The 19037-nt window shown below is 35.2% G+C and overlaps 1 protein-coding gene across 11 annotated transcripts in view; it reads left to right on the top strand.

Moving 5' to 3' along the window:
- The window catches only part of TTC7B (tetratricopeptide repeat domain 7B), a 327704-nt gene that overhangs the window by 130948 nt on the left and 177719 nt on the right, over positions 1 to 19037 (top strand). For all 11 annotated transcript variants that reach the window (XM_051977396.1, XM_051977400.1, XM_051977401.1 and 8 more), the window contains 2 exons: positions 2092 to 2264; positions 12267 to 12330. In XM_051977396.1, coding sequence (XP_051833356.1) covers positions 2092 to 2264; positions 12267 to 12330 — 237 coding nt within the window. The remainder of the gene's footprint in view (positions 1 to 2091; positions 2265 to 12266; positions 12331 to 19037) is intronic.

Consider the following 19037-nt stretch of genomic DNA (forward strand, 5'->3'; position numbering starts at 1 on the left):
AGCCTCCTAATTGGTCTTGTTTCTAGTTTCCCTTAAATATAATCAATTTTCCATCCATATAGTTGCAAAATTGATATTCCTAAAGCAGAGGCCTCAATTTTTTTAAATCATTAAAATGAGGGAAATAAAATAGATTATTTCTAAAGTCCTTACTGGTTTTAATACCTCATTAGGTTTAAAACTGAGATCCTATCCTCTCTACCTGGTGAAGGTTGTCCCATTAACATTTAGAAGTCATTATTACCAAAAGAAAATCCATCGTTTTTTCCCTAAAGCTATATCTGCTTTTGTCACCCTTCTTATGGTTAGTAGCTTCTAAACCATGACATCATCTTTGATCATTGTGGCAAGATCCTATTGATTCTACTTTTGTGGTTTCTCTCACCTATTTTCCTGTCTTCCAAGGGCATATTAGTTTTCATCAAGACCATTGAAATAGAAGAGACTTGTAGAAAAGACATTGCTGTATTTCCTCAGTGATGTGGTCCACTATTGGATATTTCTTGTGAAATATTCCTTGTTCCCTGTTTGACGATGCCTTCAGTTCATGTACAGATTTCTCTCATAAAGATTTAGTAAAATGGGAGAACAGACATATGGGGTGATAATTTTTGATGTTCTTTTTGTAGCCTTTTTTAATATTAATAAGGTCTAAAGTTTGTTCCCACTCCTTTAGGTATGTGAAACAAAATAATACACAGGAAGCACATTTGATAGTACAAAGCAAAATGTTGTGGGATTTTATCATTTTTCATTCTGTCATTGTTTCCATATCACCTATTAAGGGGTCTTGCACCTAATAGATGCTTAATATATCTTTGTTGAAAGGAAAATTGATTGTTATTGACAAGATATCAAGAGAATCTTTCTGGACTTTTAAGATATGCTTTGAAGAATGGATTAGAGTATACTAGGTAAATTAGGGCTAGAGGTTAGTCTAGGCAGAAGGGGTATGTGTGAATACAGTATCAGTGGCGGGAAAGCACAGAGTATTTGAAGGACAAATAGTAGTAGTCCATTTTGTTAGTAGTATATACTAAAAAAATAGTGTGACATAACTCAAACAACAAATAACTCATGGAACTAGATGTTACCATATTGTGAAGGGCCTTAATTGCCAAACAAATAGTATGAAATTATCCAATAGTCACTGAGCGCTCCTGGAGAATTTTAAATAGAGGGAATAAATTCATCATGACTCTGCAGAAAAGAGGTTAATTTAGCAAATTTTTATTTGCCCTTGGTGAGAAAACACTTGCATTTCCCTTCTCATTTGTTAATAGCATGAGGCATGACATTTGATTCCCCCTCCCTTTTTTTTTTTTTTTTTTAAACCATTTGTGATAAATAAGTTATATATCCAAATAAAGCCCTGAAATATATGGAGTTATGTTAGGAAGAAGGAACATCAGTTTATTCGGGGATAACTGATAACAGAAAATGGTGGAAATCCTCTATTGTTTCTTGAGAAATAGGTATCAGATAGTAATAACCCCTCTGAGTTTTTGATGAATTTTCCAGCCAGTGCAGTGGGATCTGTTGGTGGGCTTTGTACTTACAAAGTAAAAGGTATAAGTCCACTTATTGAGGCTTACCAATTTCATTATAGAACTATTTTTATGAAAGCAGTCTCTGATAGGATCAATAAAAGCCAATAATTATTCTTATTTATAAAAACAAGTTATTGGAACTTTCTGGTCAATCAATGGAAGGAATACTGGACTTATGAGGATCTGGGTTTGTCCACTTTGTCACTGGCTCTGTGACTTTGGACAATTCAATGCAAATCAATTCAACAGGCTGTTTAAATTAAACATTTGTTCTGTTTAGCACTGTGCTAAATTCCTGGAATACAAAGACAAAAATGAAATAGTCCCTGCCTTCAGGGAACTTAAAAAGGGTTTATGATATTTGCAATTGGAATAATAATACATAGCACCGACAACTTCCTATGGGTTGTTATAGTCAACTGGAATGACATGTTTAGTTATATAAACCATAACACTGTCACTGTTATCAGGAGCAAGTTTCTGTTGCAAGTCAAAATGTCAGTGTAGAATTACCAATGTTTGTTTTCTGTTTTATCCACAGACAATAGCCAGGCAGTTAGCAGAAATTTTGTTAAGGGGTATGTGTGAACAGAGCTACTGGAATCCTCTGGAGGATGCTCCATACCAGTCACCTCTCGATGATCCCCTCAGGAAAGGAGCCAATATGAAAAACTACTCTCTCCATCGAAGAGCCCGAGTATACACAGGAGAAAAGTATGGAAATTCTTTGACTTCTTGTTTTATATACTTGTTATTAGGAAATAGGAATAAGGAATCTCATAAGTGTAAGGTCTGATTTTTCTCCTTTTAAAAAAAGGAAAGAAGGCCAGGTATGTTGACCCAACAATTGTGGAGGAGGAAGTTGGTGGATTGCTTAAACTCAGGACTAAGTGACTTAGATAGGGTTTAAGCTGATTGGGTGTCCATACTAAGTCTGACAATATGGTAAACCTTTGGAACATATTTTGGTAGGGGTGGGGAAACATGTTAAATTAGTTTAGGATGTAAATTAGCCCAAGCTGGATATAAGTAGAGCAGGTCAAAATTTCTGTGCTGATCATCAGTGGGATCTGGCTTTTTGAGTGGGTGCTGTACTTCCTTCCTGCTTGAGAAAGGGAGACCCACTCTTTAAAAAAGACGGGTGGAATGCAGGGCAAGAAGAGGAAGCTACTTCATTATTTAAGCATTATTTTTACATTAATTTATTCACTCAAGTATTTATTGAACATGGGTGATTGAATAGAGTATAATTATAAAGCATCTGAATTTCTGTCTATTTCCCTTACAAACTTTCATTTGTTTTTAAGATTCTTATTCTCTAACATGCAAAAGCTAGTGCTTCACTAAGAGTTATACCAATCAGTGGCAAAATTAGTTGACCCATGTTAACACTTTTTCTCTTAAGTAGTTATTGATATTTTAAGTAAAAAAAGATATTCAAAAATTTTTTTTTGGTGAGAGAAAGTTAGGTAGTAGGAGAGAAATGATTTATAAGTTATAGATGATATTGAAATTTAGAATTTTCTTTTCACTTTTTGGATTTGGAGGCTTTTGAGTTAAGGGGAATGGGTGTATGGGGAAGGATGTAGGCAGTTATTTTAAGCCTAACTCCTTTCTCTAGTCTTCCCACAGGGTTTTTTAGGTAATAGCTTCACAGTCCTGCACCTCCTACCCCTGGGTTGGGGTTTTTGAAACCCCAGGTTTCAAAAATCCCTGGATTAGAGGCATTTACACCCAGTAGACTCCAACAGGTGTGGATTAGCTTTTTTCTCCCCACAGCATACTCTTGAATTTAATATTTTGTCCATTCTTATGGACTAAGTTATTCTTATTCTCTTTTCTTTCTTCTCTCTTTCTCTCTTCTCTCTCTCTCTCTCTTTCTTTTTTGATAAGGAAATTGGGGTTAAAATGACTTCTCCAAGGTCATGCGGATAGTTAAGTGTTATATGTGTGAGGCCAGATTTAAATTCAGGTCCTCTTGACTCCTGGCCTGTGGTCCATCGGACCATTTTACTGCCCCAGTTCTTCCCATTCTTGTTGTGGAAGTGATCTTTGGTTTCTAGATATCATGACAGTAGAGAGAATGCTCTGGGCAGGACCTCTCTGGCTAAGATTTTAAGTACAGATATAGAATTGAACTGTGTATCTGTTATTAAAGGACCAGACTAGTTGAGCCCAGAGAAACTCCTCACCAGAATATTGGCCGCCAGAAGATGAACCTTTTTCAACTCCAGTAGTTCATGAAACTCACTATCTAGTACATAGAAAGGTTCATAATTGTGTTGGTGGAAAGAATAATTTCTTTGATGAAATCAAAGATCTATGGAAATATTTGAAGAAGTCTCAATCCTGATAAGGTATAGAAAAATCTCTGATTAAACAGGGAAGGAATTAGGAAAGGGAAGAAGGCCAGAGACAAATAGGGTCCATCTGATCTTTTACCTTTTGACTAATCTCCATTCTGTCAAAAATAATAAAACAAATGTCCAGGATTAGTATCATAATTACAAATTGACAGTGCCATATTTTTCAAAATGCTATCTTTTTTTTTAATTTTATTTTTATTTATTTATATATATATTTTACAAGATGCTATCTTTTTTTTCATTTTATTTTTAATTTTTATTTATTATAGCTTTTTATTTACAAGATATATGCATGGGTAATTTTTCAGCATTGATAATTGCAAAACCTTCTTTTTCCTTTCCCATTTTGAAATTGTGTTCTAAGGTTATTTCCTATACCAACATTCAGTGTTTTGTGGTTTGATGTTCTGTTTCCTAAAAGTCCTTTTTAGCTCTGATACTTTAGTACTCAGTTTTATAATTTTGGAGAAATTTGTTCTCTAATTTTTAAAAATCTTTTTTTTTTTTTTTGTCTGAAGGTTTTTTGAGTTCCAAATTTTTTGCTACCTTCTTTCCAACCTACTCCTCACCCACCTGCCATGGGGAAGGCAAACAAATTTGATACAGATTATATAGTTGTAATCATGCAAAATAAATTTCAGTGTAACATGCTGTGAAAGAAAACACAGATTAAAACAAACCCCAAGAAAATTAAAGTAAAATTATCCTCCAATCTGCATTCATATTGTAGTAAACTGTTCTTTTTTCTAGTGAGGGACAGCACCTTTCATTATTACGTCCTTCAAAATTATCTTGCATCATTGTATTGCTGAGTATAACTAAATCATTTATAGTTGATAGTTGTATAGTATTGCTTTTACTGTGTACCATGTTCTGGTTCTGCTTATTTCAGTTTGCATTTGTTTATTGCAAATCTTTCCAGGTTTATCTGAGAGCATCCAGCTCATAATTTCATAAAGCAGTATTCCATCACAATCATACACAACACCTTGTTCAACCATTCCCCAATGATGGACATCTCCTCAATTTTTACTTCTTTACCACCACAAAAAGAACTGCTGTAAATATTTTTATACACATAGTTCCTTTTCCTTTTTTCTAATTGTGGTATTGCTGGGTCAAAGCATATATATGTTTTGTAGCTCTTTGAGCATAGTTCCAAATTATTCTCCAAAATGGTTGGATCAGTTCATAATTCTACCAACAGCGCGTTAATGTTTAATTTTTCCATATCCCCCGCGATATTTGTCATTTTTCTTTTCTGTCATATTAATCTATCTGATAATTTGGTACCTCAGAGTTGTTTAATTTGCATTTTTCTAATCAATACTGTTAAGACCATTTTTTCATTAGATTGTAGATAGCTTTGATAACTTTAAAAACTGGCTCTTCATATCCTTTGACTAATTTTATCAATTGAGGAATGGCTCTTATTTCTATAAATTTGACTCCGTTTTCTATGTGTTTGAGAATTGAGGTCTTTAAAGAATAAAATTCATATGCTCCTGACTCCCATGTCCCCCATTTCACCCTTCACTATGAAAGTTTTTTCATGCTTTTTTTATGTCACATAATTTATCCCATTCTATCTTTCTCTTTTATCTACGAGAAAGTTTTTAGGATATACAATATCATATCATTTTCTTTTGTAGGAATGTAAACAGTTTAACCTTATTAAAGACTCTTATTTCTCTTTCCTTTTTACTTTTTAAATTTCATGAGTTTTGTACTTGAAAGTCCAATTTGCTATTTAAAATAGCTCTGGTCTTTTTATCAGGAATGTTTGAAAGTGTTTCCATTCCATTAATTTCTATTTTTTCCTCTGAAGGATTTGTTGGGTAGGTGATTCTTGGTTGTAATCTTAACTCTTTGGAATATCATTTTCCAAGCACTTGGATCCTTTAATGTAGAAATTGCTAAATCTTATGTTATCTTGACTATGGCTCCATGATATTTCAGTTTCTTCTTATCTGTTTGCAATATTTTCTTATTGATTTGGGAGCTCTGGAATTTGAGTATAATATTCCTGGGAAGTTTTTGTTTGGGGATTTCTTAGGAGTTGATTAATGGATTCTTTCAGTTTCTCTACTACTCTGATTCTAGATTATCAGAGCAGTATTTTTTGATAGTTTCTTGATGACTAGGGTCTTTTTTTTTTTTTTTTTAACATATCTTTCAGATAGTCCAGTAATTTTTAAATTATTTTTCCTTAATCTGTTGGGTCAGTTGTTTTTCCACAAGATATTTTACATTTTCTTCTATTTTTTCATTCTTTTCATTGTACTTTTACATTTCTTAGTTTTTTTTATGACATCATTAGCTTCTACTTGTCCTATTCTAATTTTTAAGGAAATTTTTTTCCTTCGGGTGGTTTTTGTACCTCCTTTTCCATTTGGTCATTTTTTTTCCCAAGTCATTCTTTTCTTCATTGGATTTTTGTGCCTCTTTTATCATTTGTGCTATTCTGTTTTTTAAGGTGTTTGTTATTTTTTGTGCCTTTATAATAACTTAATAAAAGTTGTTGACTCTATCACTCTTCCTATTTTTTTTTCTCTTATTTCTCTTACTTGATTTTTTAAAATGCTTTTTGAGGTTTCCATGACCTGGAGACAATTCTCAGATTCTCTCTCTTACAAACACACACACACACACACACACACACACACACACACACACACTTTTTTTTTTTTTGGTCTTGGATGTAAGAGTTTTGAATTTGTCGTCTTCTTTGGAGTTTGTATTTTGATCTTCCTTATCACTGTAGTAATGTTCTATAGTCAGCATCATTTTTTGCTGTTTGCTAATTTTTCCATTCTATTTCTTGACTTTTAACTTTGTACTAAAATGGGGCTCTGCTTCCAGGATGAAGAGTGCACTGTCCCACACTTGAGATTTTTGTTCATCTGTTTTCAGAGGTCATTCTGGGACACTTTTAAGTTTTAAGGTGTTCCAAAGTAATATTTTCTAGGAACATGTGTGAGTTTACTACTTTCCTGTACTGTGGACTAGTCTGTGGGCTACTATATGTACTCTTTCCCACCCTTGAACTGTGACAGGGTCCGAGCTCCCCTGTAGCTGCCAGCTTTGGTGTGCTGATGCTCCTTGCCCTGAGAGTAAGAACCAGGACTATAACTGAGACGCAGGTGAGAGCCTAGTGCCAGCAAAGGGACCCCTGTAATCTTATCAGTTGTCTGATTCTTTTGCCATCTTTTGGCTGAGAGGTCTTGCCACTGATTCAGTTACCCTCAAGACCTATTTCTTGTTTCCTTAGACCCCCTCTGTGCTGGCACAGTCTGCATTAGACTGCACTTAATCTCTTACCCCGGTGTGACAGACTTTTGCTGCTGACCTTCTAAGTTGTCTCAGGTTGATAAATTGTTTTACCCTTTCCTTTTATGTCACCTGCCAATCTAGAATTTGTTCTGAGGTATTATTTAAAGGTTTTTAGAGGAGGTTGGGGGAGAGTTTCAGGCAAGTCTACTTTGGTTTCTACCATCTGAGCTCCCTAGAAGGAAATTTTTTTTCTATAGTGTATTATTTTTCCAAATACATGTAAAGATAGTTTTCAACATTCATTTTGTTAAACTTTGTGATCCAAATTTTTTCCCCCTCTCCCTTACCTCTTCCCTCTCCAAAACAGCAATCAATTTGATATAGGTTAAACATGTGCAATTCTTTTAAATATTTTTCCATATTTATCATGTTGTGCAAGAAAAATCAGATCAAAAGGGAAAAAAAGATGAGAAAAAAACAAAAGAAACAACAACATAAAGGTGAAAACACTACGTCTCTCTGGATGCAAATGGCATTTTCCATTACAAGTCTATTGGAATTGCCTTGAATTACCTCATTGTTGTAAAGAGTCAAATCCATCATAATTGATCATCACATAATCTTGTTACTGTGTAAAGTGTTCTCTTGTTTCTGCTCACTTTACTCAGCATCAGTTCATGTAAATCTTTCAGAACTTCTGAAATATCAACCTATTCATTATTTCTTATAGAACAATAATATTCCATAACATTCATCACACCATAACTTATTCAGCCAGTCTCTGGGCATCCACTCAAGTTTCCAATTTCTTGCCACTACAGACAGGGCTACCACAAACATTTTTGCAGCATATGGCTCTTTTTGCCTTTTTTATGATCTCTTTGGATCTCTTTGGGATTCAAACCCAGTAGAGACGTTTCTGGATCAAAGGGTATGCACAGTTTGATAACCCATTGAGCATAGTTCCAAATTGTTCTCCAGAATGGTTGGATCAGTTCACAATCAGTTCACAACTCCACCAACAATGCATTAGTGTCCCAGTTTTCCCACACCCCCTCCAACATTTATCATTATCTTTCCTTGTCATCTTAGCCAATCTGAGAGGTTTGAGGTGGTATGTCATTTGCATTTCTCTAATTAAAAGTGATTTAGAGCATTTTTTCATATGCCTAGAAATAACTTTAATTTCTTTATCTGATAATTGTATATTCATGTCCTTTGACCATTTTTCAATTGGAGAATGACTTGTGTTCTTATAAATTTGGAACAGTTTGCTTTATATTTTAGAAGTGAGGCCTCCATCAGAAACACTGATTATAAATTTTTTCCCCTTACTTTCTGCTTCCCTCTGGAAGGAATTTTTCAATAAGAAATTTGTGAAAAGAAAGGTGTATAGAGGCAAAGTATAAAAACACATATGGAAGCATAGTCTTCTATATTTAGTGACATTTTTTCTTATAAATAGTAATTTACTTAGAAAAGCTTTTTAATATACAAAGTGACCTTAACCTTGTAAGAACTCAATGTTCTGCACTCAATATTCACCATCATGTTTGACATCTGTGGTTAGTAATAAATTTATTTTGGTATTATCTTAGTATGACCTCCTTATGGGCCTTAGTTGAGCACTAAGGGAGGCTAAGATAGGTATTCTTTTAAGTTGCTTTAACCTCAAATTTTCTTCAATTCTTTACTTTGTCCTAACTCATACTTATAAAATATTATTTCTAGCCATTGCACTTTAATTTCCTAAATAATACCACTTTGATAGAATTTATTAACTTATAATTTGACATTATATTAGACAATAGTTATAGTAATAATTTTTCATATGCTTATGAGGAGGGAGAGAGCTACATGGAAATCTTGAAAAAAAAAATTAGTTTTGCAAATCCAGCAAGAAGGAAGGATAATATGCCATAAGTGTTTCTTCTTTGCTTCTGAATTCTTTCATTTATTTATTTGTTCATTCATTTTTGGTGGTTGGCTGAATCTTATTTCAACATTTGGGAACTTTGAAGAGGCTTGAAGATTTAATTGATAGTAAGACTAGAGATCAGTAAATAACTCATCTGCAACTTGCATCATGTTTTGTTTCCTATTCAAATAACACAAGATCAAAAATCTACATCATAAAGTGACTTTTGCTTAGATAAGGGACAAAACACATGTTCAGGACACAGAGAAAACTCAATATAATTAGCTAGACAAAACACTGCTGGAGAAGGTATTTGAATATAACTTTTGTTTTCATAAATTCTTCTTTGAAAAACTAATTATTAAATAAGTGGATTATTCCAATTATCCACTTCTGGTCACTGTTTCATTCACATGAAATGTCTTAAACATACACCTAATAGGAAGAATTATATTAGTGGAAAAGACTTGATGATCCACAAATTGATTCTAATAGTCAAAAAATTGGATGTAATTTTATAAATCCTTCTTTTCTTGGCTGTCTATACTCTGAGTTCTCTCAACTTAGAGTAAGCACATTTTATTAGGTAAGTTTTTCCACTCTTGGTTCCAGATTCTTGAACCATTGTTTAATTGAATGTGATGCACTGGCATTGGCACAGTGGGGATAGAGGGATGGGTTTGGAGTCAGAGGTTTGAAGTGCCCACTCCATTGCTTGCTAGATGATGATGTTAAGATAATTTTTTTTTTTTTGGCCATATTTTCCAGAAATATTGGACCAGAGATGCAGGAGGGCCTGACAAAGAAGCCTTTGTCAGGGATAAAGCGCTGCCCTCCTCCCTGCCTACCCCCCTTCCCCCCCCCCCCCAATTTGACACAATATGTTGTTTGCCTCCCAAACTGGACTCCCTGTGTTTTTGGAAGTTAAGACAGGTTTCAGTCAATCTGAGCTAGACTGAGAAATGGCTTGTGCCCCTGGGATCCCAGTAGATCCCCATCCTATCTTAGTTGAGTGGTAAACAAAAAGGAATGGCTTCTGCCATCACTAGCTCCTCCCCTTTGGGAGGGATTTTGTTCTTTCCCATCTTCACTGCACCTTCTCCCCTCCCCCCCATGCCATGTGTTTACTCTCTTTTCCTTTGTCCCACTGTAGTAAATATGCAAACTTCTATACAGATTGTGAACTCTTTGGGTTCCACATCCATATCCATTTCCGTAATAATAAAGCTAGTTTTCACAGTGAATTTTGTGAAGTCATGATTGCTTGTTGACAACCTTAGGCAGGTTGTTTAACTTGGCATCTTTATGTTTTTTCTCTATCAAATGAGGGAGTTGCACTAGATGGCCTCTAAGTTCCCTTCTAGCTCTGACCCTAGTGGAACTAGCTGTTAATTATTCAGAGATAATTTTTCATCTGGACCCCATTTCCTCATTTGTAGATTATACAGCACCATATAAAACAATCTCAGCCTACTCTGTTTGATTTGGACATTGCTCATTAGTGTCTTCTTCATCAGAGGGGTAGGGCAAGGTAGAAAAAGTGGTATTGCTTTATAGGAACTCTTCTAGGCACAGTGTTACTTTGCATTTATGCATTGTACCTGGCTCAGATGGAATATGAACTACGTACATGGAATTAACAGACACTTTGATATCTCACTATTAAAATAAATGTGCAGTGTTCCTGATGATGGAGTCACATTATAGCAGGAGCTATATTACATGGAAATTATAATTGGACATTTAACATTTTTTGTAAATAATTATACAAAGCCCAGCATTTGGAGGGATTTTATAAAAAAGGATTTAATAAATGCAAACATCTCTTAAAGGAAAACCCCCCAATTGTCCAGAGCTCATTGTTTAACCTAATCCTTGGTTCCAAGTCCTGTTATATGCCATTCAAAAAAAGGCATTTATTGATGCTTTTTGTTCTATATTAATCTTTTCTGCTTCTTCCAAGGCATCTTTCCTTTGTGACAAAGGAAAACAGTTTTACAGAACTAACTAAAACAGCTACCATTCTGAATGCAACTTTCCACTGCTATAATCTCTGCTTCTCAAAGAAAATAAGAGAGGTTCATTTTGTCATCTTTTCTAGAGCCAAGATTTGACCTTTCTCTTTTATCCCATAAATTTTTTTCTAACACTTTGTCTGGCAGAGTGTTCACTTCAACATCTCAAATCTATAATAGGATTTCTAAAATATAAAAGCACAGTTATGTTTTCATATCTATGATATCATTTCTCTTTAAACCTATGTAAGAATCAAAAATACTTATATTTAGTAGCTAATTCTAGAGTAAGTAAGAGTAATTCTTATTTTATTACTTCATAAGGTGAAGCTCAAGACTTGATCTCTCTGGCTCACCAACTTGCTTAGGCAAATATTCTTCTTTTACTCCAGGGGAAATTTTTTTAAAAACATTTTTTAAAAATCTGACTGGTAACCTTCACTTAGCTACCATTAAGGCCTTTTAAAGAGCTTCAGAAGAGAAAGGAAGGAAGGAAAATTACTAAATTAAAAGTGTTGTAGAGTCTGGAAATGCAAGTAATGAGATGTGGAAAGTAGATACTAGTGTTACCCTTTGGTTTCTCTTCTATGATTCTGAACAACATTGAATTAAATTTTTTCCTTTTAGTTTGGGAATTTAAAGTTCAGTCTGACACATAATGCAGATTAAAATGTTTGCTGCAGGGTTGAATTGAATTGTATTGTCCCCAAAGTAAAAGAGGCTATTAAGAAATGACCTGTCTTACTGAATTTTTTAGGCAAGAAAAGATAAAGTCCTCATTTATTGTTTTGCATTCACAAAAAAAGTAAGAAAATAAGGATATTGTTATATGCCCAACAGTTTGTATGCATAGGAAGCTTGTTACTATATACCGTAATATTTTATAGGTAGGTAAATTTCTCTTTATAAAAAGGCCATGTTTGTATATGTCATGTTTTTGTAAATAGTCTGGTTCTCTCCCATTAACATACAAAATCGTCATGAGATGTATTCCCAAAGAAGTCAGTGAATTCTAAGCATTCTATTGCTTGGTATTATGGATGCAGAAGTTTCCACTGAAATTTCTGCTCTGCTTATAATAGTGCATGTTTACATTATTCTAACATAGCTTTACTAAGGTTCATATTTTGTTTTGTTTTGGCAGCATTTTTTGTCCCCAGGAGAATACTGAGGAAGCCCTATTATTATTGCTGATCAGTGAATCAATGGTAAGTGCAATACAGAAAACATTTCTTTTTCATTGGGATTTCCCATTGGCCAGGGTGCTGGTCCTTTGGTCAGATGACTCAGGAGGGCTGTGATTCCTAGAAGGAGTAGTCCATATTGTTACCTCTTGGAAGGTACAATTATTATCACTGAGAGATCAGTATAGTCTGTTTTTTTAACTGTGACCCCTTTATTGTTCAGACTCACTGTTTTTGTCCTGATCAGACTGTGATGACATGAGATGCAGAATTTCTTCTTAGATCCTGACATCAGCAATAAACTGGACTAGATCAATGGCAAAATTACACTATGTTTGTCCTTCTAAACAATATAACATACACCCCTTTTTAAATAGAACTGTAATTAGATGTCTGTGTCAAGAATCACCTTGAATAGGAAGTCATAGAAGGGTGGCTGTAAGGGAGGAGAATTATGTGCAAATAGTGCATTTTGTCTTAGTAATTGAGCAGTTTGGGGTCAGTTCTGTGTCTATGAATCTGATATCATTTGGCTGACTGGAATCTCTCTTTTAGCCAGCTGCTTTTCTGAGCAATGTTTAGGCTATCTATCACACAGGCTTCCTCCAAAAAGGAGGACCTCATTGTGAGCAAGGCCCTGGTATATTGGAACTTAAGAATAACCAGGAGGTTGTGGGTGTAGTCATTGTCAGATTGTGGAGATGGTGTAGTAAGAGAGAGTGGGATCTGGACTCAGAAAGATTTGAGTTTAAACCCATCCTCAGCCACTTATAGTTGTGTGACCCTGAAGAAGTCATTTAACCCTGTTTGCCGCAGTGTCTGCATCTATAAAGTAGGGATAAGAACAGCACCCACCACCCAGGGTTGTTTTCAGGATCAAATAAGTTAGTATTTGGAAAGCACATAGAACAGTGCCTGGCATATAATAGCATTATGTAAATGCTGGCTGTAATCATCATCAATCATCATCATCATCATACCTTGGAAATCTAAATGTTGACAAGTACATAAGTTTAAATAAAAGTATTTTTTCTTCCTCAACATATTCTGTATCGCCATTTTGCAATATAGTGAGCAATATGAAACTTTTTGCTGTTTACTCATGTCAGTCATGTCTGACTCTTTGTGATCCTATTTGGGCTTTTCTTGGCAACAGTACTAGGAATGGTTTGCCATTTTCTTATCGAACTCATTTTACAGGAAACTGAAGCAGACAGGCTTAAGAGACTTGCCGAGCGTCATACAGCTAGGAAGTGTCTGAGGCCAGATTTGAATGCATGAAGATTTGAACTAGGAAGATAATTTCAGCCCTGGCGCTCTATCCTCTGTGTTATTGAGCTTCCTCTAATACAGAACTAGTTTGATCTTGTAATTAAAAATGATGTTTTGAACATTGGTTAGTTTGAACTTTTATGGTACAGTAGAAATAATATTGGACTACATCCATGATGGTGGGTATCCATGTTATCTCTAAGAAGGAGAGCCAATTTTGGTGTTAGGTCTTTGTTTGAATCCTGGCTTTGCCACTTAAACCTATGGGCCTGACTTTTATCTCTGCGCCCTAATTATCATGGACAAAATAAGAGCCTTCTGTTAGGTGATCCTCTGTACTCGTTCTAACTATTTATTCTGTTTTATAAGTGATATCATTGTGTGTGATCAACTAGTATTTACTAAGAACCCACTATGTCAGTCAGTCCATCAACAAATCTTTATTAAATGCTTATTAATTTGCCAAGCACTGTGTCAGAAATACAAAGAAAGGTAAAAGTCTGTTCCTACTCTGTAAGAGCTTAAAGTCTAATCAGGGAGACACCAGACAAGCAACTCTGTATAAGAGATCGCCAGGATGCAGTGGAGATAAGAGGCAGAGGAAAGGCACTAATACCCAGGGGATTGAGAGAGGCTTCGTGCAGAAAGTGGTACTTTTGTAGGTATTTGAAGAGATCCAGAGAAGCCTGGAGGTGGGGATGAGGTCCAGGGAGAGTGCTCATTTATTGTTAAATGGACATTTGAGGCTACGCACAGCACTGTGTGCTCCAAGAATAACGAGAGACATTTACAAACATGGGAGCACCATCTTTCTTTCCCCTTCATGGTATATGGTCATAGAGGGTCAGAGTTGGAAAGGACCTCCGGAGCTTCTTCACCTGGTGAGGGTTCAGAGTAAAGTCTTTATTTCAGTATAATTGGTTTCTGTGATAATCCTAGGTACTTTATTTTATACTTTAAAAAACGTTCAGGGGTCCAGAGCCTTCACTGGGCTGCTAAATCCTGTCATTGAGTTACGGGGCTGTTTACTCTGCTTGTGAGATCATTGCTCTTGGTGGGACAGGTGGATGAGGATGGTCCGTTCCCACAGCCACCCAGGTGACTGTGATAGGCACTGTGCAGTACCCCGAGTTCGCTGGACAACGAAATGCTGAAACCATCCACCCTGTCCTAGGCGCCAGCAGTTACCCTGCCTGCCAGAGCTCCTTGAAGACTCTGGAAGAAAGAGTGAGCTGGAGTCCGTGGCAAACATGTGCCCATCAGAGGTCCTTAGGCTTCTTTGAAAATAAAGGATGAACAGCAACAAGGTCCATGGGGCAGATAGGGTCAGCCTCGTTTGCCTCAGTCTGACCTTGTACTTGGTCAAGAACAGTTCTGTAACAGTGTTGGCAGGTGATTATCTGGTCTTGGCCTGGAAGTCTTATAGCAAGGGGGAGCTCATTCCTTTTAATGTCTACCCCTTGTGGTAATTCTAATTGTTAGGAAGATTTTTATCTACATCTAGCTTCAATCCATAATCTCTTTGCAGCTTCTGCCCAGCCTTTTTTTTATTTTACTATTTGAGGATAAGTAAATCTTGATTCTTCTACATGAAAACCCATCAAATACAAGATTACTATCATGAAAAGTGCATCTGTCAGTTCCTCCATTCTTTCAATTTATGATTTGTTAGTTATTTTGTTTTCAGTGTCTTCTTGTTGATTCATATTTATACAAGTGCTCCTTCCCCTGATTTTTTTTTTTTTTTTTTTTTTTTGGTTAGGCAGTTGGAGTTAAGTGACTTGCCCAGGGTCACACAACTAGGACGTGTTAAATGTCTGAGATCAGATTTGAACTCAGGTCCTCCTGACTTCAGAGCTGGTGCTCTATCCACTGTGCCATCTAGTTGCCCCCATCCTCACCCCTGCCCCGCCCTTGATCTTTTTCATAAAAATGCTTACATTATTCTATCTTAGTTATCCTGTACTTTGGAAATTTTGGGCACCATCTTGTAGGAATTACATCAATAAGATAAGTGTCCAGAAAAGAGTGATCAGAAGAGTGAGAGATATGAGCCTGGGGATATCTAGCCTGGGAAAGAAAACTTGGGGAAAAAAAGAAGTATTTGTAGTACTGTCATCTGGAATTGAACTAGATTTGTTCTTCTTAGCCCCAGAAGACAGAACTAGAGAGATGGATTAAGAATTGTCTTAGGAAAAACTTCCAACTAAAAAATTGTAGAATTGGCTGAAATGATAGGCAATAGGTTCCTTCATCTTTTGAAAGTTCAGGAAAAAAACTGGATCACTGCTTGTAGGATATATAGAAAGGGCTTTCAATTGTAGATGGGATTGATTAGGATGGCCTTTGAGTTTCTTTCTGATTCTCAAATTTTGTAATTATGATTTTTTAAATCTGCTAGGTTGAACTTTGCATATTCCTTTTAAATGACATATTTGATTAAGCTGATTATTCCATCCTATTGACATCTTCAGATTCTGTCTCCATCATCTGTCATGTAAACTGTCTTTTTCAATTTCATATCACCTATGCATTTGACAAGCATACTTTTCAAAACTTCATCCAAGCCACAACCATCACAGAGTTAAAGACAGACCTTTGAATATTCTACCATCACTGATTATTCTTTGAGTCAAGTTATCCAGCCAATTCTGAATGCATTTATAATCTGTATGTCTTTTCTTCATATTGTTCTTAAGCATAGCATAAGATGTTATCAAATGCTTGCTGAAATTTTAATATACAATTTTGATAGAGCATTTTCCTGACCTACATATTGTATCAAAATGAAAAGAAATGGAGTTAGCCTGATGTGACCTGTTTTGATAAAGCCACAATCTTTGAATGATCAATGTGAATGCTTATCACATCAGTGATCAGTTGAAGAATTTACCAAGAGTAGAAATCAAGCTGTTTGTGTCATCTTCTCTTTTTAAATAATTGTGACCACATTTGCCCTTCGCATATTTCATAAGTAATTGGAAGCAGCTGAGGAATTCTCAGAAAGTTTTTTGAGGAATACAGAAAGATTACAGAAGAACTGGTGAAATGGAGAACAAAGGAGTTAATGGCATTAATCAGGAAAATTATATTTGGCTTTATTAAAAACTGGAAAGTGGTTATACTTGTGGGATCAAGATATCTTCATCAGTTTTTTTTTGTTTTTCTTTGGCTTGTCATTTCAACATTGCACTTAATCATCCAAGAAAGTAGCTGTTTTCCTTGCCCACCTGTGCTTATTACTTTTTGACCTGCTGGCATCTTAGACACCCTGTGCTTTGTAGTTTCTCCAGACTTGTCTTGGTCTAATAACCTCATTGTATTTTACAGCCTACTCCTTGATCAAGGCAGTTTCATGTTAGGTTTTTAGGAACTAGTACCCTCATACTAAGCTTTTAGCCTTTGGTTGATCATCCTTACTATATCTGTCCCCATAGGCACTGTCAGGTTTTTTAGGGGGAATGGAGTGGGGAGATAGGCATTTTTTTTTTATCCTTCTAGGTCTTCTATTGAATAGGTATTAATCTGTAGCCTTTAAAATTGGGAATTCTTTGGGTTACCAGATTTGAAACTATCAAAAAATGATTTTTGCTTTTGGTAAACTCAGCTAGAGCTAGAGCTAATGACACTATTTGATAATGATGTCAAATGATACTGTGATTATAAATCAAAGCAACAAGTTCCTGACCAGGACAGTTGTACATAACCTGATAATCATTCCATAATTTTCTAGTTAAATAGAATTTTCTATTTTCTATCCAATTTTATTCTAATATCTAATATATTATATAGAAATTAATAGAAATTGCAATTTTACCAAGTTTCCTTTCCAAAAAAATTTTTTTTGGTTCAGTATGTATGTAGACAGGAAATAAATAACATTTACTTCAGAGTCAAAATAAATATTACTGTTTGTTAGTGGTAGAGAAAATGGTTTATTTTTATGGCTCTGACTATTAGCTGTCAAGCTGAAATATAAATTTACTGTTATACTCTCCACTCACAATAAGGGGACCAAGTCAGGATTGAGTTGCTGTGTGTCATCATGTCACATTATTTTTTAACTCTGATTAATCTTTCCATAAAATAAAGGGAATTATCAATCTACAGCTATATAATGGCAGCTAAAACAACAACCATAATTTTTGAAAATCTGTTGCTTATAATGGTGATAAAAATATGCATTATATTGGAAACACAAGATTCCTGAACACTTCCTTTTGAAATTAAAAAAAAAATTATTTGATACCAGCTAGATAAGGTCTCTAATTATGATCTCTTATAAATATCAGAATTACTCCCAATTTTTTCTCTTCAGAATAATTGTTTTAGGGCAGATAGTATCAAATTTAAAAATTCAATTGTTAGTTGATACATTATTTCTTTCCCTGGCTTAGAATTGATACTTGGATCAGGAAAACTTATAATGAAAATTTCAAGATGAGGCCTGCTCTAACAAGAAGTGATTCACTCAATGAGAAGTGCCCTGATTATCTTTTATTCTAACTTTTATATTTCAGAGGAGGGAGTTTTGAAGCCAAATCCATACTGATCTATGGTGCTAACAGTAAATGCCAAGGAGTTGGTGCTGAAAAGAAAGGCATTTCCTTCTTAGTGGGAGGCAGAGTTGGTAAGCAGGCTTTCAGAATGGCATGAAGGAAGGAGAACATCAAAATGGCCATCTAGATGACCCCAGTGCTTACTTCATGTACCACTCTGAGAACATAGCCCTGGGGGCCTTCTTTCTACTCTTACTGATCTAACGTTATAAGATATTGAGAAACCAGGTCTGTCACATAAAAGTAGAGGGTACCAAACTTGAATCATTTTGGTCCTTATGATAAGTAAAGGGGAAAATGAGTTGTTTTATCTACAATATAACGTCTCTCTAGGAATTTGTAGAAAAATTAAATTTGAATGTTAATGTAAATGAGTTGGTTGTAAATAGCATTTAATTTCTAGATAGATGTGATTGATTATTAAACTTAAATCTGTATGATGTATTTCTGTGCTAAGCTATGGAGACATTAAATTAGAAAGGTGTTCTCTGTGGTATTATTTAAATAAAAACTCTGCTCGCCTCTTTCTCTTGTAAGTCTTTTTTGCCTGTAATCCATATTGAATTATGTTTGACTTGTGGTCTATTATGGTGAAGATCATAGAAGCATAGGACCATAGATTTAGGGCTGTGAAAGACCTCAGAGGGCATCTAGTCCAATCTTTGTATTTTACTGATAAAAAAACTTGGGTATGATTAGATTAAGAGACATGCTCAGTGTCACAAAGGTATCAGGGATGGGAATGAGTATTGGATAGCTATACAGTTTCTGTCACAGAGAGAAAAGGAAAACACATCTTTATAGTACCTGTGGGTTTGAAAGCCTCATTTCAGGATGGATGTTGTGGTGGTTAGGAATCCTTCCTCCCTCCTTCCCTGCTCCTCCTTTTCTCCCTTTCTT

Source organism: Antechinus flavipes, chromosome 2, assembly GCF_016432865.1.
Source record: "Antechinus flavipes isolate AdamAnt ecotype Samford, QLD, Australia chromosome 2, AdamAnt_v2, whole genome shotgun sequence".
Classification (NCBI taxonomy): domain Eukaryota; kingdom Metazoa; phylum Chordata; class Mammalia; order Dasyuromorphia; family Dasyuridae; genus Antechinus; species Antechinus flavipes.